Below are 22,499 nucleotides of genomic sequence, written 5' to 3'. Positions count from 1 at the left end.
CAAGTTATTTTCAAAAGAGATACAGTTCCGAATCTAATAACACATAACGCGTAATAAATATGTATTCAAATATCACGCAGAATTCGGAGATAATAAAAAAGATTCCGACGAATTGATAACCTCCTCCTTTTTTTTAAGTCGGTTAAAAATTCTAGCCCAGTGACTATTATCTCTGCAAATTTTTTTTATACATTTTGGAATTACATAAAAACTTTGTTGAAAATGCTACTAAGTGCACGCGGTTTCACCCTCGCAGTTCCCGTTCCCATAAGAATACGGAAATAAAAAATAGCCTATGCTACTCACTGATAATGTAATTTACTAGTAGTGAAAGGATTTTTAAAACCGATAATGATTTTAGCTACCTACCTTCATGATGAAGATAGCTATCTTCATGGCTAAACTGCCATGGGGAAGTTTAGCCATGAAGGCATATCAAACAAACAAACTCACTTTCGTTTATAAAACATTAGTATTGATGTATGTACGAGTAAAGTAGATAGTTAAGGATAGGAAGCCAAGAAGTGAATGTAAAATAATACGCGGTAATAACGCTTCCCACAAATTATCAGCAGATAATTGGAAACAAATTCGTCGATGCCTATATGCCCATAACACAAAGAGTAGGTACTAACGGTGGCGGATTTGTAGTCTTGGGCCGGCCTAAACCCCATTGTACCCCATAATCCGCTCCTATTTTAGCAATATTTAGGAGCGGATTATTTATATGTATATTGAAAAATTACTACTATTCAAAGAGATTTGTTTATTGCATTTAATCAAAATTTATTAATTTTGTAATATGCCGAATTTTGGGAATAATCGCACATTTAAATAAAATATTTAAAAAAAAACGGTTTTTAGTTAGAAAGAGAAAAATTTAAAAATTAGAATTGTAGTTAGTTAATTGCTTAGCGTGCACTTCATACATGCATTAAAGTACTGCATACCCTAGGAGTAGTCTTCTTAGTGCTTATTAAATACAGATTTTTCTAGTTTGCTTAATTTTATTACTAGTGATCCTGATCGACAACCTCATGCACGCCACTGTTGCTTAGTAACACATTATTTGTCACAAACCCGGCCGGCCTGCTAGGCCGGCCAGTAGGCCCGGGCCTACTAGGCCTTAGGATGTAAAATCCGCCACTGGGTACTGACGTCCGTTCAAACAATGCTCATGCATGATTGCGATCCACCAGGGGAGTAACATACTTACAACAATAGAGGTAATAAAAGTCAAGCTTAATTACCTGTACTAATTATAATAATTAAAAGCCTATTTTTAGCGTTGCTAGTTGCATATTCCCTGTAAGTGATCAAAAGGGAGATTTAGCAGCGCAAAGTAACATTATTATTTAACAAAAAACATTATTTATCACATATTTTTATTTGATCTAGTGATTTGAAATGAATATTTACATTATTTTTAAGGATGTTTGTCAAATCGAGATTCTATTCTTTACGAGCTATCTTTGAATTGTAAAGTTGGAGTTGGCGTAAATAGAATAGATACTCTAACATGAGCACTATTAATACGATATAAGATATGTGATATAATTTAGACTCCGCGCCACGAAACAAGTCCAGTAGACGCGGCGCTAATTTGATAATAGCGGTCTTATAGTCATTTGTGTAAAGCACTGTACATTTTAGTTCAGGTTTCAGCCGCGAGATTTCTTTTGTGGCACGGAGTCTAAATTGTATGACAGGTTCCTATATACATATTTTATTACGTTCTAATAGTGCTTATCTATTCTGTCCCCCTAGCCAAGTGTATGGGAATGACAGATCTTGATCACGTGACCTGTCGATAGCAAATGTTTTTTCTAGTTCATTTTTCTAGTTTTCGAAGCGTTATCGATCGTAGAAAGAGAATCGACGTGCCACTTGGCTGGGGGGCCTGTTTACGGCAACTCCAACTGTATAATTCAAAGATAGCTTGTAAAGAATAGAATCTCGAGTTGGCAACCTTGTGCCTACATAATTTACATAGCGGTTTGAAACGTCTCATAGGTATTTGCCGATCAACATAAAGTTGTACCTAAACATACCTTCGAAGGAAAGCTTAGTCATTTTACGGCCATGGATTTGATTTACCTGATTAACCGGCGAGGTAGGTAGCTATCTAATTTTAATTATTTTTATAGTGGTTTATTCACGCAACTTGATTTACGTAAAAATGTTGACATTCCGTTTTTATTAGCCTCGTGAATCTATTTTGCAAGAAGATGAAACGGATGTTTTGTTTCATTTCTTTGATCGTTATTTTGTTTTGTTGCCAACTTATATTAAAGTTTCATGAACGACCGATGAAAAGTCAATTAAATGTTAAGGTCTTCTTAAATATTAGGAAGTTGTTTTTATTGTCTGCCGACTGGAGGGAAAGTAAATGTTTTAAACACGACAAACAAAATGCAAATATATTTCATTTTATCAATTTATTTTAAATTAGCTGACGCCCCTCGGTTTCAGCGTAGTTTCCGTTCCCGTGAGAATACGGGGGTAAAATAAAGCCTACGAGTATAAAACTCACCATATGAACGTGGCTTTCTAATAGTAAAATAATTTTCAAAATCGGTTCAGAGATTACCCCGTACAATACCACAAATTTAACCTTTTGTAAAAATTAAAAAATATAATATAAGAGAGCCGTGATAGCCCAGTGGAAGTAACCTCTGCCTCCGATTCCGGAGGGTGTGATTTCGAACCCTCTGCATGTGTGAAGTCTGCCAATCCGCATTGGGCCAGCGTGGCGGACTATTGGCCTAACCCCTCTCATTCTGAGAGGAGACTCGAGCTCAGCAATGATCCGAATATGAGTTGATAATGATGATGATATAGCGTATAGGAGGAGATTTTTTTTGTTTTATATGTTCTAATATGCAATAAATCCTAATTAATTAAAAAATCTTATTTAATTTTGTTTCAAAAATAACATCCGTAAGCCCAACTACTCCTACCTACTTAATTACATTCATAAAACACCATATACGTATTGACTTTTATTACAAGCTCCTTAACCTTCCGTGCTTATTTTTTACGTTCACCCCCGTTAAGTTCAATCACCCAGATAATTTATAACCAGAAAAATATAATGGCGCCAGCGAAGCCGACGCGCCGGGAAACGCATTTAGCAGTTATAAAGTACTGTCGCACGTCGCATCGCAGTCATGCGTGTGCGCTGAATCTCAACACCCAGTGAATCTCAGAACTCATAGCACGCATCACTTGGACACGACTGACACGAAAATATTACTGCCGGGACGATATGGAATATTTAACCTATTTTTTTTTTAATTTTTACAAGTTAACCCTTGACTACAATCTCACCTGATGGTAAGTGATAATGCTATCTTAAACAGAAACGGGCTAACTTGTTAGGAGTAGGATGAAAATCCACACCTCTTTCGATTTCTACCGGAACGCTAAATCGCTTGGCCCGATAGCACCCTACCGACAAAGACGTACCGCTAAGCGATTTTAAGAGGCTTTGAACGTGGCTAGTTACCACCATAACTAGCCACGGGCAAAGCCGGCCCACCCGGGGATCGAACCCGGGACCTCCGTCATGTAAATCCACTGCACATACCACTGCGCCATGGAGACCGTTAACTTAGTTATTTATCTATTAAGTATAATATTTTAAAGAGATACGCGATGGAATATTTAGTTTAGTTAGTTATCTAATGTTACTAATATTTCAGAGATGATATGATCACCTCAGCCGCTTTTTCTGAACGATTTTCAAAAGATTTTTACACAAAAAGTGATTCATGAGGGAGTTTTAGGATGTGCAAATAATGAAAGTTGTGTAAATATTGTTAAATTGGCATGATGCGTATTTTAACACGTCCAAGTCCTGATTCGCCCTATTATACTATTTATTTATAAAAAAACAATAATTTGTTTTCGAAACTCTATCGTCACTGAAACCACAAAATAGGAGAACTTCAAGGTTCACTTACGCTTCCCCGAGCAGAAATTCAACTTTTACCACAATGCCGACATAAAACATGTTTCGTAAACAGGAACTGTTCATGCGTAAGGGCTACGTACGACAAAGCATACCACCATGTAAACCTCATAGGATATATATTTTGGTAAGCGGTATATTCTAGGAACTTGAGCAATTGCTTTTATATTTAACTAATGGACGCTCGCGACTTCGTCCGTGAAATCAGTGTGATTTTTTATTTTTCCATAACCATTATTTAGAACGTATTTAGAACGAGAGCCGTAAAAGCCCAGTGGATATGATCTCTGCCTCCGATTCCTGAAGGTGTGGGTTCGAATCCGGTCCGGGGCACCTCCAACTTTTCGGTTGTGTACATTTTTTAAGAAATTAAATATCACAAGTCTCAAACGGTGAAGAAAGAACATCGTGAGGAAACCTGCACTCCAGAGAATTTTATTAATTCTCTGCGTGTGTAAAGTCTGCCAATCCGCATAGGGCCAGCGTGGTGGAGTATTGGCCTAACCCCTCTCATTCTGAGAGGAGAATCGAGCTCAGCAGTGAGCTGAATATGGGTTGATGATGATGATTATTTAGAGGATAGAAAGATAGACATTTGCGATGGCGAACTTTTTTGTACATCTATAGCTAAAATAGATTATATACCACCACCAATTTATTGCTTAAATAGTCGAATAGTTACATCAATAATATTTATTTTATTTACAAAGAAACTGCAAACCTAATATTGCTGTTACATAATAAATCTACTAGCCTATTCACTAATTACGTATTTTAATAACCTATTAAAATGAACATCAAATTAACTGAGAAATAGCATCTACCTACTGTATGATATCCACAAGGGTTGTCACTAGGCACCGGATGACATTTGTTAATAGATAAGCGTGCTGGTCAATAACCATATCGACGTAAAGTTACCAAAGAGAACTAAAATATTAACCATGCTGGTTTGTATGGACTATCGACAAAGCAGTATACATAACAACATCCGTGATATTAACTCTCATTCAACTAACATCCTGTATATAAAGAATAAAATATGCGATTCTCCGTAACAGTATAGTTTTTGTATATTTTGTATATAAAAAACTATACTGTATAGTTTTTGCATAGTTTTAGTAACAGTATAGTTTTTTTTTTATATTTATGTTTACAAAAAACTATACTGTTGTAGTTACTTTGAATGTTGGCTTCATTCGATATCCGTTTTTTAACATAGCTTATAACAGAGTATTAAAATGTTATGTTGAACCATTGTTTAACAACGTTCTATAGATGTTATCAGAATATATTACCTGTAGCCAGCACCTGTAGCCAAGTGGCATGTTGATTTTCTTTCTACGATCGCAAACGCCTAGAAACTAAAAAAATGTATGGGAATGACAGATCTTGATCACATGACTTGTCGATAGCAAAAGTCATTCCTATATATTTATTAATGTTCGAAGCGTTAGCGACTGTAGAAAGAGATTTGATATGCAACATGGCTTTGGTCTTTGTTTTATTTCCCTAATCTTACGAAAACGGGAACTACACGGGTGAAACCGCGGGGCGTCCGTTAGTAATTAAATGTACACAGTCTAATAAAGCCATTTGGATTCCTCGACTGCAATAATTGCGTAATATCGCAGACCACGGGCGTAGAAAGAGCCAAGGTCAAAGAACTGAACACACGCGTAGACGAGCTTTCGGCATCTCGAAACACAACCTTATTGTAAGAAACAATAATCAAGTGAAATTTAAGTTTAGATCAATAAAAACAAACATATAATCGATACATACAACCTCCCACTTTTTGAAAGTCAATGAGTTTATATTTGAATGTTTGAAAATTTGTATCTAAAGTAGTATTACAAAGAGATTATATTTGTGTTTTTGTTTGTTTGTTACGAATAAGTTCCCAAACTACTAGACCGGTTTGAAAAATGCTTTCACCAATGGAATATTTAATTGATGTTGATATAATTTGATTCTATTTACTTTTATGAATGTATTATTTGAAATATATATTATTATAGATGGGATGCTACATTTTCAGCTAGTAACATAGGCTATATTTTATCCCAGTATTCTCACGGGGACAAAAACTGCGAGTGAAACCGTAGAGCGTCCGCTAGTGAGTTATAACGAAACAAATACCTCCAATACGTTTTATTCATCCGTTATCTCATCGCACATTCCTCAAAAGGTCGTCGCCTGGAAAGTGAAACTGGTCGATGCCGAAATTGATGCTCATAAAATAAAGGCTCACAAAACATATTCACATCCACCTTATCAGGCGAGAAACCGGATCCACTTCTGACGCTGTTGCAAGAAACCTAGCCCGCAGACTGTATACGAGTAATCATCTTTGCTAGTATGGTAACAGCGCTGCTTAGTTAGTTTAGTCGAAAGGTTATGATATAATATTTAGTTAGTTGCGTAAATAATGTAGTATATACACCACAAGCCTAATGTACCTACGTAACGTGTGCAATGCATTTAAATATCTAGATTCATGATTGTTTATTGAAATCTAGCGGATGCCAGCGACTGCGTTCGCGTGTTTGTGTTATTCACAAATTACACAAGACCCATTATTTTTCAGGATAAAAGTAGTATTTTTCTGCTTATATGTGCCATCTATCTCTGTAACAATTAATCTAAATCGAATCAGCGGCTTAGACGTTACCTACCAGACGAAATTACGCATAATTTTTTTTGATATGGAATACGGATACTTACAAGTGACAAAGATTATTATGAAAATCACATTAAAAATTGCAGTGAGTTACGAAATAGAAAATAAATATGTGCAGAATTTTAACAGACAACTCGTTTACAAATTGATAAAAAAATATATATCAATCGTAAAGTCACTGGATCAAAATTTCCATAAACATGTATTTAAATTTTATTTTATGTTACGAGTATATACCAATCTCTTAAAGCCAAAGGCTATATTTAAAAACTTCTACCACGTGATTTGTAATTTAATAAAAATATCAACCTTAGGAATTTGCCAAATAAAGAACGTAGGTATTCTAAGCTTGCGGAAGGTCGTCGAGGTGGAATACCATTAGGTAGTTTCCAGTTTCTCGGGTTGACACATAAATTACCAACTCACAGACACGTACGCATGGCAAGAAATAAATGATTTCTTGTCATGCATATCCTCTATTGAAATGTCTCATTAGTTATATTAGTAACCTACAAATTAATGTCGTAACATTTACGAATATAAAGTCAATGCTTGCAACATTACCGTTAAGATGCATCTACGATTAAAATAAATTATATAAATAACATCTAAATACCTATATGTGATAATTAAACGTAATATTTACAGTCTAACAACACAATTTAGAGTTAAACTCGTAATTAACACAATAGTAGGTTATGCATGAAGAAACTTCTATATCTATAAACGAGTTAATTTTCAAGTAAAACTAGCTACAGCGTATATATTTTTTACCCAAAGTAGGAAACAAGTACATCTCCTTGGAGTTAATTATAATCGAAGGTGTAACCTAGCGTTCTTTAACGACGAAGTTGTGAAAATACATCATGCCTTTATACAGTTTGTAAAAGGTGCACGTGTAAAGAAAAATCCTGCAATAATTTACCGCTACAAGCCTGAGCGCGCTGAAGCTATTGAGTTGCGAAAAACGTTTGCGCGGTGTGTGCTTCAAAACAGGTTCGATGATGCTAGTCGTGGTGGATTTGTGAATAGGTCACAATAATCAAGCTGTGGTGGAGTCAACGTGTTTCGGTTGCGTAACCGTGGAAGGATTAGCGGGTGCCGATGGGTCGTGACCCGCTGCGCTGTCGCCGCCACCGGTTGTCCTTGACATATCGCTCCACTAGATGTAGAAAGTGCAAAGAATCAAACCACCCGCACTCCATATGTTACTATACGCCCGCGACTCATTCTCGTTCACGGCAAATTCTGTTTTGCAAATCCAGCGGGTACTATTGATTTTCAACCGATTTAAAAAAAGGAGGAGGTGATTTTTTTTTCAACGTCGGTTACCTTATAACTTCGTCAATTATTAACCAATTTTGAAAATTATTTATCCAGATTAGTCCACGAAAATTGGTGTAGAATTTTGTGTTAAAATCAAAATAACTGAAATACGTCTTTGTTGTTTTCCATGTTTTATGTTAAAAATATTATTTCCCAGCGCTATTTATACCAAATTGCATCCAAAATTTCAGTAGTTTAGCCAAGAAAAGGTTAAACAGACAGACAGATTTCCATTCATTTATAAAACTATAGATTCACCGGACAGTAGCGAACACTATTTTGAACAAACGGAGTCATTATAGTGACTCAATGTCTAACAATTCCGCAGTAGCCGTCTGAATTTAAAACAACCGTTGAAATATAGCCTTTGACATTATACACCTTTTTGATCTATTCTATTTTCTACCTTGTAAGTGATTTTTTTTCACTTACATTGAATTAAAAATCGAAACCCGTGGATTTTAGACGACGACGTAAAATTTTCTTTATAATTATGTATAAAGTTATAATTTTTTACGAGATATTGGCTTATTCCAATTGTGTATTATAAAATAATTAGAGAAAACAAAGCAAAAAAATGCAATTCAAGCAATCAATTCTTTTTTTAGTTTTAAACGAAACTTACTGTCAGCAATTTAAATTAAAAGACTATTAACCACTTAATTTTCATTATAAAAGAAAGATTTATTTTGACTTTAATTTTAAATCATCTTTCCCTAAGTTACAATCAAAGCTGCCTCTGTTAAATCAATGTTTTATTAAATTACAGAATCATTTCAGATGTCCAATGTAAGTAACATTTTAAAACATGACGTCTAAAATCTCTCCTAAACTAACAAAAATGCAAATAAATACATTATCATTATCAACCCATATTCAGCTTACTGCTGAGCTCGAGTCTCCGCTCAGAATGAGAGGGTTTAGGCCAATAGTCCACCACGCTGGCCCAATGCGGATTGGCAGACTTCACACACGCAGAGAATTTAGAAAATTCTCTGGTATGCAGGTTTCCTTCCTGAAAAGCTGGAGGTGCAGGCCTCGGACCAGATTCGAACAGAGGTCATATCCACTGGACTATCACGGCTCTTAAATACAAATACAAATAACTACGAATACAACAATAGAACTATAGTAAATAAATAGGCAGTTATGCAAGGTAAAATTAGTCAGTATGATAAATGACGTATGGCATGTGGTGACTTCATGCTCGGAGGCGAAAGCTAGTGGGAAGGAAGGCTGTGTCTGTGAGATGCTGAAGCCTCCAAAGTCTAAAGATCCCACTAGACAATTGCACTTTCGCAACTGTTTGTTTGCAAGATAATTTTATATGAAGCTGTGCACACGCAACTCAGCTTTTGAAACGATTGCGTCGTAAATACCTCGCTGTGTCGAAAATCAAAGATTTCCCACTTTTCTATACTAATTTCAAGTGTGTGAGGTTGTAGGGGATAATCTCTGGATCAACTGAACTGATTTTGAAAATTCTAAAACCAATTGAAAGCCAAAAGAAGAAAATAATTTTTTTATGATTAAATGAAAGACGCTGTTCGTTATCTGATTAACTGAAAATGGCTTGCCTCATTTGATTTTGTTTTGTATTACATTGGCTAGTGTCGGTATAAAATTCAATATAAATCGTTTTAGCACAACATGAGTAAGTAATCCGCACTTTAACTTTACAGTTTACCAACCATAAACGCATTGAATCCTAGACATTATAATTTGTATTTGACGTGCATTTCTAATACAATAAATAGCAAATTAGATAAATCATGATGTATAAACACATTTCTATTAAGCGTCGTTAATGCTAGACGGCGCGAGTTTTTCACGTCCGCCTATTCGTGTACGTGTTAAAAGCGAAAGTGAAGGTCAGATGAAGACGAGATGCGATGATGCGAGAGCTGGCGGGACCGGTTCTTTCTTACGTTCTTGCGACTTGCAACACCGGTGTACTCCGGGGAAACTCGCGCCGCCAGGGGATATCCGCAAGCAAATAGCACTGGACAATTATATCGCTTTTCAAATCTTCAGATTAAATTATATGGGCTAAGAGCCAACGGTAGCTAGATATACCTAATTTTATGGAAGCTCAAATTGTCAGTCAAATTAAATCAAAAATCATTTATTTCAAGTAGGCTCAGTTTACAAGCACTTTTGACACGTAAGTTGACTATTTGTAAAGATTCTACCACCGGTTCGGAAGGCAGGTTCTGAGAAGAAACCGGCAAGAAACTCAACAGTTACTCTTTTTAAAAAATCGTACAGTATTACAATTTACAATTGATGATAACATTACAATTTCTTAAGCCAATGCTCCTACTGTCAGTAGACAAATATGTAATTTGGATGAGTCTGACCGCTCTTACCGTTGAGCTATTGAGGCTCAAAGTTAGCCCTTGACTACAATATCACTTGATAGTAAATGATGATGAAATCAGAAGGCTGCTAGGCGACTTCAGTCGTGGCTAGTTACTAACCTACCGGCAAAGACGTACCGCCAAGCGATTTAGCATTCCGGTATGATGTCGTATAGAAACCGAAAGGGGTGTGGATTTTCTACTCCTAACAAGTTAGCCCACTTCTATTTTAGATTGTATCATTAATTACCATCAGGTAAAATTGTAGTCAAGGGCTAACTTGTAGATAATAAAAAAAACATACATGCTAATGGTAGGAGATTAGGCTTAAACATTTCCAGGCTTGATGAAATGAAGTAAGTCTGGCTATTGCAATCTCTTGTTCTAATATCACTGTCACCTTTAAGGCATCTTGCTAGACCTAATACGTAATTCAATAGCTATGAACATTCCGAACGCGATATTCACTGTATGATCATTATTAGAAACTAAGCGATCACCACTTACATTCTAATGCCGTAAATGCAATATTTCTAGTCAGAACAAATTATATCTGATTGAAGAATAATTCGTGAAAGTAAACAACGTTTTTGAAGAAAATAAAACAAGAAGAAGTATGCGAATTTGGCCACTTCTAATACTGCTTTTTTCAGATATAAACCCCATCGTCCGGTATCAATGGAAATTCCATTATTACGAGTGAAAATTTCAAGAAAAATCAAACTCATTTTGGAGATATAGCGTGAATAAACAGATTGGAGACATCATGTCAATTCAAATTATAAGATATAAGTAGTTTTTCAAATCCAGATTCTTTATTTGAGTAATTTCATAAAAAATATCGTAATTTGTAGTATTCATATAAACTATTATAGTTATTATATATTAGTTACTAGCTGTTTCGACAGTCGTTGTGCCATTCAAATCTCTTTTACATAAAAATATTCAAATTATGACGGCTGCAAAAACTTAGAGACTTCGATTAATTGCGATAAACAAACACAATGACATGAAACTCTTATAAATGTGTAATTTTAAATAACGACTGTAATATAATATTAGACTAACTACGTGTGTAGCATTCATCATCAACCCATATTCGGTTCACTGCTGAGCTCGAGTCTCCTCTCAGAATGAGAGGGGTTAGGCCAATAGTCCACCACGCTGGCCCAATGCGGATTGGCAGACTTCACACACGCAGACAATTAAGATAATTCTCTGGTATGCAGGTTTCCTCACGATGTTTTCCTTCACCGATTGAGACACGTGATATTTAATTTCTTAAAATGCACACAACTGAAAAGTTGGAGGTGCATGCCCCGGACCGGATTCGAACCCACACCCTCCGGAATCGGAGGCAGAGGTCATATCCACTGGGCTATCACAGCTCTCAGTGCTATGTGTGTAGCATTACAACATACTAAATTTGTAAAATAGCTTCCAATTAATGGAAGAGCGTATTTAAGAAAAGAACTCGTAAATTACTTTCCCCGCGTTAGAACTGTTAATTATTGTCAACATTATTGTTCGATTCGTGCGATAACATTAAAATGCGGTTATGTCTCCGCTTACTTGAAAACGTGGTACAAATATCTATTACAACTTTCTTTTCACCTCTAAGAGTACGTATTACGTACGCCCGAATCTGTATCAGAGAAATTCCAATATGTACTGATTTGTATTCAAAAAGAGATTCCGTAACACGCATAAGCGATGTCAAAACGTTAAAAGTGAGTTTTCTTTTAACAGCGAAAGCGAAACAATGGAATGACGGCATGTGGTGGCGATTCACACTTGAATCACTTTTTATCTTGAATATATATGGATATTATCGCGGAAACAGACGGACATTAATAGGTTTGTTCCGTTCCATTTGCAAGCAATGCATTAAAATAACGATTTTCCTTGTTATGTTTTGTCAAGGGTTAATGTGCGTATAATAATTTAAGCCCGCCCCAATAGCACTGGGAAGTTCCTTTTTAAACGACTTCAAAATATGTGAAGTTTCTCTTTTTATGTTTGTTTCATTTATGTTTTTTATTGTAATATTATTGATTAAGAATTAGTATTGCCATACAACGTGGCAATACTGCCAGCCTTCTGGGCACTTTACCTATGATCGTCGATTCGGACGAATTCTACGACGCCTGAGCCTTTAGATATAGTTTAGATTTAGTATATTTTCTTTTTAATTTTTATAATATGTAGTTATAGATATTTAGGTACGTAGTTTTAATATTATTGTAAAACTTTATAAAATTGATTATTGATTATAAAAAATAAAACACATTTTAATTTTGAGTTTAATTTTAAATTGAGTAGGTAGGGCTTATGACCTTGACGCACAAGCAGACAAAGTGTTTTTGTTTTTAATCCTATTTTTCTTTCCTATGGAATTAATCTCATATAATTACTTTGACTTTCTTAAATATTACGCTTCAGTGACAATATAATTAGTATTTTTATCTTAGTTAGCTTAATTTATGCTAATTGTGTAATTTATTACGCAATTAAGGTTCAACGTGAAAATAAATCTCACGCTACATGGGTAACTTAAATAAACAAAACGTAATTTGCGTCATTCCCAAAAATGTTTTTAATATGTAATTTAAATTATTAAAAATGAACACGTAATTTTTGTCCGTCTCCAAGTCTCAACTATTATGATCTTACTTTTTTTATTTTGTTCATAACTTTTTTAGTTGTAATTTTAAATTTGTGTTTTATTAGAATGTAATTTTTTAGTGCAAACATTAATAATATAATTTGTGTTATATTTAGTTTTAATACAGTAATACAAAATCAATTATTTTATGCTTCCTTAACATGACTCTAAATTTAATTGTAAATTTGCTGCAAATACCTCATCTGAAAAAATCTAAAGCTTTTTACCAAACATACAGTCTTAGCTACAAAAAAAATGTTTGTATTTATTGTACGTTATAATTTTATTATTATATAACAGTAATTAATACAACATTGTTTTGTCATCATCTTCTATAAAACTATAGATAGATTGCAATGAAGAACAATAGGCATAATGCATCCTACTAATTATAAACGCGAAAGTTTGTATGGATGTTTGGATGTTTGTTACTCCTTAACGCCGCTACTACAGAAGCGATTTGACTGAAATTCGGTATTAAGATATATTGATTAACACATAGGCTAATTTTTATTCCGGAAAAATCCGTGGTTCCCGAGGATTTGTGAAAAACTAAATTCCACGGGCGTCCGCTAGTAATACTATGTTTTTAGATCAATTAGGTACTCTAAGGTACAAGATTGTAATGCGTTAAAGACGAGATTGAGAAAATCCAAATCGGAAATTAAACTCACTCTACGCATACTAATTTCTTATTCTTAGCGGACACTGTACTGTGATAAGTTACGTATATCTAAATTATAACGATTATTTATGAATACAGACGTATTTATTATTTATAATAATTTAGTAAATTTAAATAATGATGTACATCTTTATACTTATGAGTATGTAATAAAGCTAAAGAGTTTATTAGTAAAGTAATCTAGGTTGTTGTTTTTTATGTTTTTCAGGAGTTTTTTTAATGGAAATATGTAGCTTAGATCCACCACCTTGTTATGTAGGTTGGTGTGCTTAGTTTATTCTATAGCAACCACTGTCAAGTGATAGAAACCAAGACAAACAACTTAGCGTATTCGTTGAGGCACAGGGGTATAACACTACCAAATTCCCAGCCAGGTTGAGAAAGTCTACTAAAAATTTTATATACCAAAGAAAATATCAGTATTTCATAGCCTGAAGTTAGAATAAATAGAAGTTCTGAGTTGGACTCCTGGAGTCCAACTCAGAACTTCCGAAGTGATCCGAAGCCATAAAGGCCAACCACTGGACCAACGAGGCAGTACCACTACTACTCATATCTTATCGATATTGTGTAGAGTGAATCACAAAAAAATAAAGGCAAAAGTTTGTGTGTATAAATTTGTTCCCCTTTTTCGCTGCGGCTACAAAAGCGATTTGGCTGAAATTTGGAATAGAAACAGATTTTACTCTCGATTCGGAGAAAATCATAGTTCCCGCTGGATTTGTGAAAAACTGAATTCAACGCGAACGCAATCGCGGGCGTTTGCTAGTCTTGTATAAGTATTTATCGGTACCACTTAGCACAGATACATTTCGCAAAGTATTACAGGGAGAGCTTGGACAATAGTTTGTTAGATCACCGTTACCGAATAGATGTCATAGATTTTACTTTTATGCCTCTTGTTAAATATTGGCATTTTTCATACGAGTATATTATGTATGTTTTGTACTTGCTACGGCAAACCTTGTTTTGTTATATATATATGTATATATATAAATATATACAATTTTTTAAATAAACTAAAAACGTGATTATTGTATTTTACGAACTATTATCATACTTTTTAAATCTACAAAAAAAAAAATGTTCAATTTTCCTCGGCGATATAACACTGTATATTTTATGAAATTTTATTTTATAAACCTATGTTGTTTATTATCTATAAATACATAATAATTAATTTACGATTACAGGTTTATATACAACGAAAGTATATGTTTATAATTCAATATATGAAAAGCTTAATTAAGTTTATTTTTGCACCCTTTGTTGTATTATTGTATGTATGTTTTATTTTAATTCTACGACGCCTGAATCTTTAGATAGATTAAAATAAAATAAATTAAATTAAATTAGGTTAAATTTAGTTTATTTTTATTAAATAAATAAATATTTTATTCTTATATAAGTAAAAAATTGTTTATGTTTACCCAGTTGTGGATTTTCTTTCTCACTTAATGAATCAAGTAAATTCAACTGATCAGGATTGTATGAAGGTTTTATTTAAAATCGCCATGAGATTATTCTAGAATCCATAAATCTAGAATCCATAATATAGAATCCAAAGACTTTTTACCCTGCTCTTTATAATTATGTTCAGTTTTATCTCGCTACAAGAGTACTATTTTTACAATCTGCTGCTGGTATTTATTATATAAAGGTTTGTTTTATCTAATCAAAAATAATAATTCAAAGGGAACGAAGTTACGGGCGTTAGCGACTGATATTTATATGTAGTAATACATACTCATGTTCATGTTAATTACACGAAGGCTAATGGGCTTGTAATTATTGAAATATTAAGTAATATTCTAGACAATGTCAATTGGATGACGAACGTCGCTTACCGCCATTCACCACATTCCGTCCGAAGTCTTTAGCGAATAGCGATTTATATATTGTTTAGCTGATACGTAATTATTTGTGTTGTGGAATACAAAATAAAAACATTACGTTTGATTGCGTTGTAAGTAAAGCGAAAGTATTAAAGTCGACAACGAGTTCTATACTGGAAAATTACATGTATAAACAGATTTCTATTACACAGAAACTTTAAGAAGAAAGCTTGTAACAGTCGTGTAAAGCCACAAAATTGCGGTGACTTCAACACAATAATATTAGTCTCCCCTACGCTGCTCCTTTACAAACGCTGTATCAGTCGGTCTACGAGCTATTTCTCCGAGCTTGGTAGGCAGGAAAGCGCGCCTGGGCGGTCGTAGCTGAGACAATGTGCGCTTAATCGTGCATATTTTAAAAGCAATATTTCGCAGCCTTCATTGAGAAACACGCGCCCTCATTCGTGATGTCAGTTGCCTGTCGTTGAGCAACCAACACCTGATTTCCACACAAGAAATCAGATCATATTATTTTCGCCGTCGACATGAGATGCCTCGTATCCCGGCGCCAGTACACCATGTTACGTAAGCTACGCTATGCGATGACGCGCGATTCACCTATGCAAACATTCGATGAAAGTGACAATACGCGCCGACTGGTTTTGATTTGGCTTTTTTGGCATAATTATTACCTATTAGAAAGTTATCGTGCTAAAATTACGACACGATATTACGAAATGGTCACATAATTATGTCGATTATTTAATGCGTTCATTAGAATAATTAATTTTTATTATTAAATTATAAAAATAAATGTAGGCAAATATTAGCATGTTGCGGTAACGTTACTGATGATCTACTAGGTGGTGTATGGTACTCACAGCGCAATCCTGGGGTTCATGATGAGGGCGGATGTCGGCGGCGAGTGCGGCGCGCGCGTCGTGCGGAGTGCGTGTAGAGCGCACGGCCCTGTTCGCTCGGGCGGCTGGCTGCAACAGAAACCTCGCGTCAGCACACGCGCCTTTCCCAAACGACACACAGTTGCGACAGTGAAGCTCAACGAGGAAGCTGCATCGTACATTTAAATGCAACGTTAATGTCAGAGAGCGTTTAAATGCCAATAGCGGCGACCTTTCGGTTTTGAACTAGGTTGTGCAAGCGAGGATCGCCGGTCGTATGAGAAAGGCGAGTGCGTGAGGGAACCGCTGGTTGCGGAGGGAGTCGGGACGCACCGGGGTTCAGGCGGGGTGATACACCGCTTGCGACGCGCTGCCGAACGGCTACTAACCTCGCCGCGGCGTGCGCGCCTCTTACTTATAGGCGCGCGCCCACACGCCGCGCCGCCCTCCGCCGGCGCCGCCCGCCGTCAGCTCCTTAGCCTCGCAGACGCTGCATCACCTCAGGGCAGCCAGCCCCAATCATAAACTATGGACTTCTACCCTAATATTAGATGTCAGTCTCAATGGGTATAAAAAATCTGTATTCAAGAGCTGTATTTGCCAGATGACGTTTTATTGACCAGAAACGAATATGGACACCAAAGTGCAAACATTTAAAAGCAAACATATACATAAATACCATAGATATATTATAAAAGAAAAGGATCCCCTGCAGGACGAAGAATAATCGCTATAATTCATCATCTTTATGATAACCGACTCTTATTTAAAATACCCCAAGTTGGTTATGCTATCAGTTTCAGTACTTTTTTGAAGTAGATAAGAAAAAACCTTGTTTTCAAGATTTATATTTGCAAGACCAAGTTCCACCAGAAACGTAAAGTACGTAAAGGAGCTGACAACAATATAATAACAAAAAAAACATACATACAGCCGTACGTAGAACCTCCTTATTGGAAGTCGGTTAAAAATATAAATATAAAATCCTATAAACTTTTTGATAAAGAGAATACCGAGGAAATCCACTCTAATATAAACTTTTGGTATCACAGATCCTTCTACGAATTTTCACATTTCTAATTTGGCCTCGTAACTCCAAGCTTATTCTTTTATTGGAGCCTCAAGCTTTTCTATTTCTGTTGTCAATTGGCAAACATTGTTTGTTGCACTAAGTTTAAAATACTTGATTATCAAAAATGTGTCATAAATTTCCCTGAACGCTGCCTAAATGCTCATGAAATTTTAAATAAAGACTGCTTGGCACAATTTAAACTTTAAATTAATTTTAAGAAGAGCATTTGAATACTAACACATCAAAAGATGCCACTGTGTCTAATTTATTCTAATCTAATGTGACATAATGTTACAGAATAATAATTTGCATTTGATTTTTCACTGTTATTATCTAATATATCAACGGCCCCGTTGTTATCTCATTCAAAAACTTTACTAGTATCATCTTGGAGTGTTAACAGCTCTTTAAATTGACACCCTTACATAGAGGTGTGTATACCTAACTCTGTTTTGTTTCCCTAAAAATCTTCTTAACAAAAAAATTCAACCGACTACAAAATCACAAAAATAAACTAAAAAGCGAAAAATAACATCGTACCTTTTGATTACTTTGAAGGCGGTGCCAAGCCGTGACGTATTAATTAAAGCCGTTTCTGAAAGAACTGCCTGAAAATTCTAAAACTTCATGATTTAAACGGCTTGAGTTAATGCATTACTGTGTTGGCACCGTCTTTAAAGTGATCAGAAGGTAGCACACAGGATGTTATTTTTCGCTTTTTAGTTTACTATTGTGATTTTGAAGTCGGTTGAATTGCTCTGTGAAGAAGATTTAATTTTTCTGTTTTTAGTGTGTCAAAGCTCCATAGCAATACTAAACCGATTTTAATGAAAACTAAACGGTACTAATTTGAAAATATTCTCTTTCAAACAAAAAAAGAATGACCAAAATTGGTTAAGAAATGACGAAGTTATGTAAACATTAAAAAAAGAAGTCGGTTAAAAAACGAACATAAGTTTAAGCTATCAGCTTAATTTTTCTGAAAATTTCAAAATACTTTCATATAGTCAATGCACTATTTTTAAAAAAAACTCCGTGAATTTTGGACCTATTAATAAATAGGCACATATCTTAAATTAAATTCACTTTATTATACTAATATTATAAATCCGTAAATTTTGTTTCTTGCTTGTTTTGGTTGAATGCGCTATTTAATATTGAATATTAGGAACTACTCGTCGGATTGAAAATTTATTTTAGTGTTAGATATCCCATTTATTGGAAAATGCTATGCATAAAATAATAAAATAAGCTTTAGGTACACATGATGTTATTACACAAGAGCAACCACAGGGTATAGCTAGAGAAATTTGCAATGGCATCTTGATCTTCACAGGACGTAAAAGCAAATGTGTTGTCAATAATATTGAAAATGACGATGATTTTAAAAGAGCAACTATTACTGCTCTTGTCGACTCTTTTCAGCAGAATTTTCTTTTTAAACAGAAAAGACACATCAAAAAGACAAAGTTAATATTAGAAATGCTCGTAATCTTATTGAAATAAATAAATTTGATTTGAGTCCTTTCAAATCAGTATAACAAAAATGATATTATTTTTTAATTATATACTACATATGTTTAGTATAACATCCAAGGTGTGATACTGCATACGATGATAGCGTATTATATGTCAGAATACAATACATCCGTAGCAGCGCCCGTGGCCCACTGCTCTACTTATTCCTGCTTTGACCCCAACAGATATTATATGTCATTCTAATATATAACATCTTAATAAATATCTACTATGCATAATCTCATGCTAAGTCTTCGAATTTAGCTGAGTAATAATATTAAAATGAGTACCATTACGAGCTATAAAAATATTTTAAGTCCCATACAAAAGACATCAACGCGTTACGGAAAATGTCTACAAATTATTATTAAAACATTTCTGTTCTATAAAACGGTTTAGTATAATTTTGTTCGCGTAGGAAAACTTACAGCGTACTTACTTAATAAATTGAAATGTGTGTTAGAATATTAGTGTGTTTAAATTTTTTTAATTGACCACGCAAATACAGATGAATGAATTTTTATATGGTACATTTTTATGACAAGTCAAAAAGTCATAGATTTTTTTTAAATATGTTACGAATAAAATGCCACGTTATTTGATTTATCAAATCTGATTTATCTATTTGAGTGTTGAGTGTTGTAGATTATATTTTTTATTTCCGTATTCCCACAGGAACGGAAAGTACTTAGTTGAAATATGCTTGATACCAGTATATTGCTTCTTCTGATGTTGAAAAATTGAAAATCTATGAACTTTACAAAAAAGCTTTTTTTATGTCTCGAAAAAAACTAATGCTATATTTATGTTCACCATTTTAACCGACTTCTAAAATGGAAAAGGTTTAACTGTTTTTTATGTAATTATACTAATGATTTTTCTCAAGAAATTATCATCTCGACCTGTCCTGACTAGGACCTGACACTTTCGTCCTATATGTTTTTGGGTGTTGCTGTAAGTGTTTAATTTTTCGCGAAGGGCTGACTCATTTTTCGCAGAATTGCAGTATTGTTCTATTTTCCATTAAAACAAATAAATGGAAAAAAAATCATGTTTGTATAAATTGAATGTAAGTATGTATGTTATGTATATTATTGTAAATCAAATCCTGCTTAACCATAGTGAGTCATCCTGTAGGATTTAATATGGATTAAAATTATTGTCTTGGAATCGTTACCACATTCTAACAAATTATAAAAGTAGTTGAAATCGTTTATTACGTTGACGTATTATTAACTAGTAAATGGTATTTGTGGTTACAACACAATTGTACATTTTTTATAGCTATAATTAATAAATATACCTCATTAATTATACTCGTAGTATTAGTAACTTTAATTAGACAATTAATTAAGTGCACATCAATAGTATTATATATGACTTAATTACATCGTCAAATATCTCTTCATCATCATCTACATATCATCAAATGGACGTCCACTGCAGGACATTTGCCTTTTGTAAGGAGTTCTAAACATCACGATACTAAGCCGCCTGCATCCAGCGATTACCTGCGACTCGCTAAATATCATCAGTCCACCCGGTGGGTGGTTGACCAACGCTGCGCTTTCTAGTGCCCGTTTGCCATTCCAGCACGTTGGGACCCCAACGTCCATCGGCTCTTCGAACTATGTGCCCCACACATTGCCACTTCAGCTTCGCGACACGTTGAGCTACGTCAGTGACTTTGGTTCTTCTTCGGATCTCCTCATTTCTGATTCGCTCACGCATAAATACTCTTAGCATAGCTCGTTCCGCTCGTCGCTGTGTGACTCTGAGCATTCTTATGGGGTCCATATTTAGCGACCAAGTATCAGAACCATAGGTCATAAATATCTCATAGAATAGGCTAATTTATGATAGTGATAATGACTAACACTTTATGATATATCAATATAGGTATTCAATGTTGCTGAATCGTTGGGAAACCCTATGAAATTCGATTAGTCAAAAGACCTTTAAATAATAATAACCCTGTGTGTTTGAAACTGTATCCTTTCGAAAGAATTTTGTTTTGCAGGCTTTTATAGTTATCTTATTTTCCTTATGTTATTCTTGAAATAATATTGATGAATCATGGCTCCTCATGTTTTACATTTTTTTGTCCGCACGTACGTTTACATTTCGGTTATGGTATCTACCTGATTATCGTTGTAGACCAAGAGCCTGAGCCAACAACTTTTATATTTGGACCCTTGAGGGTCTGGGCCCTTAAAATCTGCAACCTTCCAAAGCTACTACGGTTTAAACTCAATAATTGGCTACCATACTTACCTATAGTAAGACCATAGGCTGACAAACTTTCCGTCTTTCTAAAATGAGGTATGTCTAACTATTGCAAGCTCTCGGTCCACAATATCATTGACTTACGCCAATGTATATTCTTTATATTATTCTAGCGGACGCCTGCGACTTATTACGCGTGAAATTCTCTTTTTTACAAATCCCGCGGGAATCATGTATTTTTACCGGGATAAAATGTTTTATGTTGCTCCAAAACCTCCTCTTAGTTGCAGTAAAAATCCCATTAAAATCAATTCAGTCGTTTCTGAGATTACACCGAAGGAACTGAAAGATAGATAGACTAAAATTTTGAAAAAGCTTGATTATGTTTTAGTATCGTGTAAATGGCACAATTATGTACCTATTCATGATACACGTATCGATGAAAAATTATAATATAGTGACACTAAAACCGGATTATTTCGTAACAGATTCCTAAAAGCGATCATCCAAATCATATATATGGTACGCTAATATATATATGTAAACGTAGGTAACACTGTATAAATGCATCAAAAGTCAAGGACGCACCATTCTATATCGACCCATCGCGCTTAATAATTTTATAGCTTCTTCATTCAGTTCAATTTGATTACTTATATAACTATATAGAGAGAAAATACAATACTTTATGATACATATTTTATTTATTTAAATTATTTGTAGAAATTAACTCAAATTCTCTGAGCATTGGTTATTTGTTTAGTTTTGTTAGTCTTCATATAAGCTTTTTTTTGATTATTTATCCAACACGACTACGAGTAGGTACATACGAACAAACCTCCGTAGCGTTAGCTGTAGATATAGGCAGTCTTTATATCAAGATCCCCAAATCTGTTTTGGAGTTACCTACCAATGCATAAAGTTAAGCATTGTGCTCAAACCCAGAACGTATCTAATGGGTGTTCAAAATATTTACCTACTAAAAAATTCCTTAACAACAATCATGCCTGGATAAAAAAATAAAAGAAAATAGGCATCGTTAACTGTGATATTTTTCTTTTCAAGATTTTCTAAACATATTCTGCTCTGCAAACCGATAGAACAACACTAACTAACACGAAATTATCAAATCAAATGTGCTTGTAAACAAAGCGTAGCATACTAGAAATATACTAATTATGACGGCTTCTAAACCTGTGTTATTAAAGATTGAAGCAAACGTGATGCAATTTGATATCCAGATATTTGGTGCAGTAG

General features: G+C 34.5%; 1 protein-coding gene across 3 annotated transcripts in view; it reads right to left on the bottom strand.

Moving 5' to 3' along the window:
• LOC112048334 (uncharacterized) overlaps positions 1 to 16,844 on the bottom strand; it is a 48,458-nt gene extending 31,614 nt beyond the window's left edge. For 2 of the 3 annotated variants that reach the window (XM_024085826.2, XM_024085834.2), the window contains exons 1-2: positions 16,760 to 16,844; positions 16,409 to 16,516 (exon numbers count right to left, since the gene is read on the bottom strand). In XM_024085826.2, coding sequence (XP_023941594.1) covers positions 16,409 to 16,428 — 20 coding nt within the window. In that variant the 5' untranslated portion in view covers positions 16,429 to 16,516; positions 16,760 to 16,844. Of the gene's footprint in view, positions 1 to 16,408; positions 16,517 to 16,658; positions 16,710 to 16,759 lie in introns of those variants that run through there. The other variant, XM_052890855.1, reaches the window with a different exon arrangement.
• Between the last annotated feature and the right edge of the window lie 5,655 nt (positions 16,845 to 22,499).

This window comes from Bicyclus anynana, chromosome Z, assembly GCF_947172395.1.
Source record: "Bicyclus anynana chromosome Z, ilBicAnyn1.1, whole genome shotgun sequence".
NCBI lineage: Eukaryota > Metazoa > Arthropoda > Insecta > Lepidoptera > Nymphalidae > Bicyclus > Bicyclus anynana.
The sequence above is the reverse complement of the archived record's forward strand: the minus strand, read 5'-3'. Positions and strand labels throughout refer to the sequence as shown.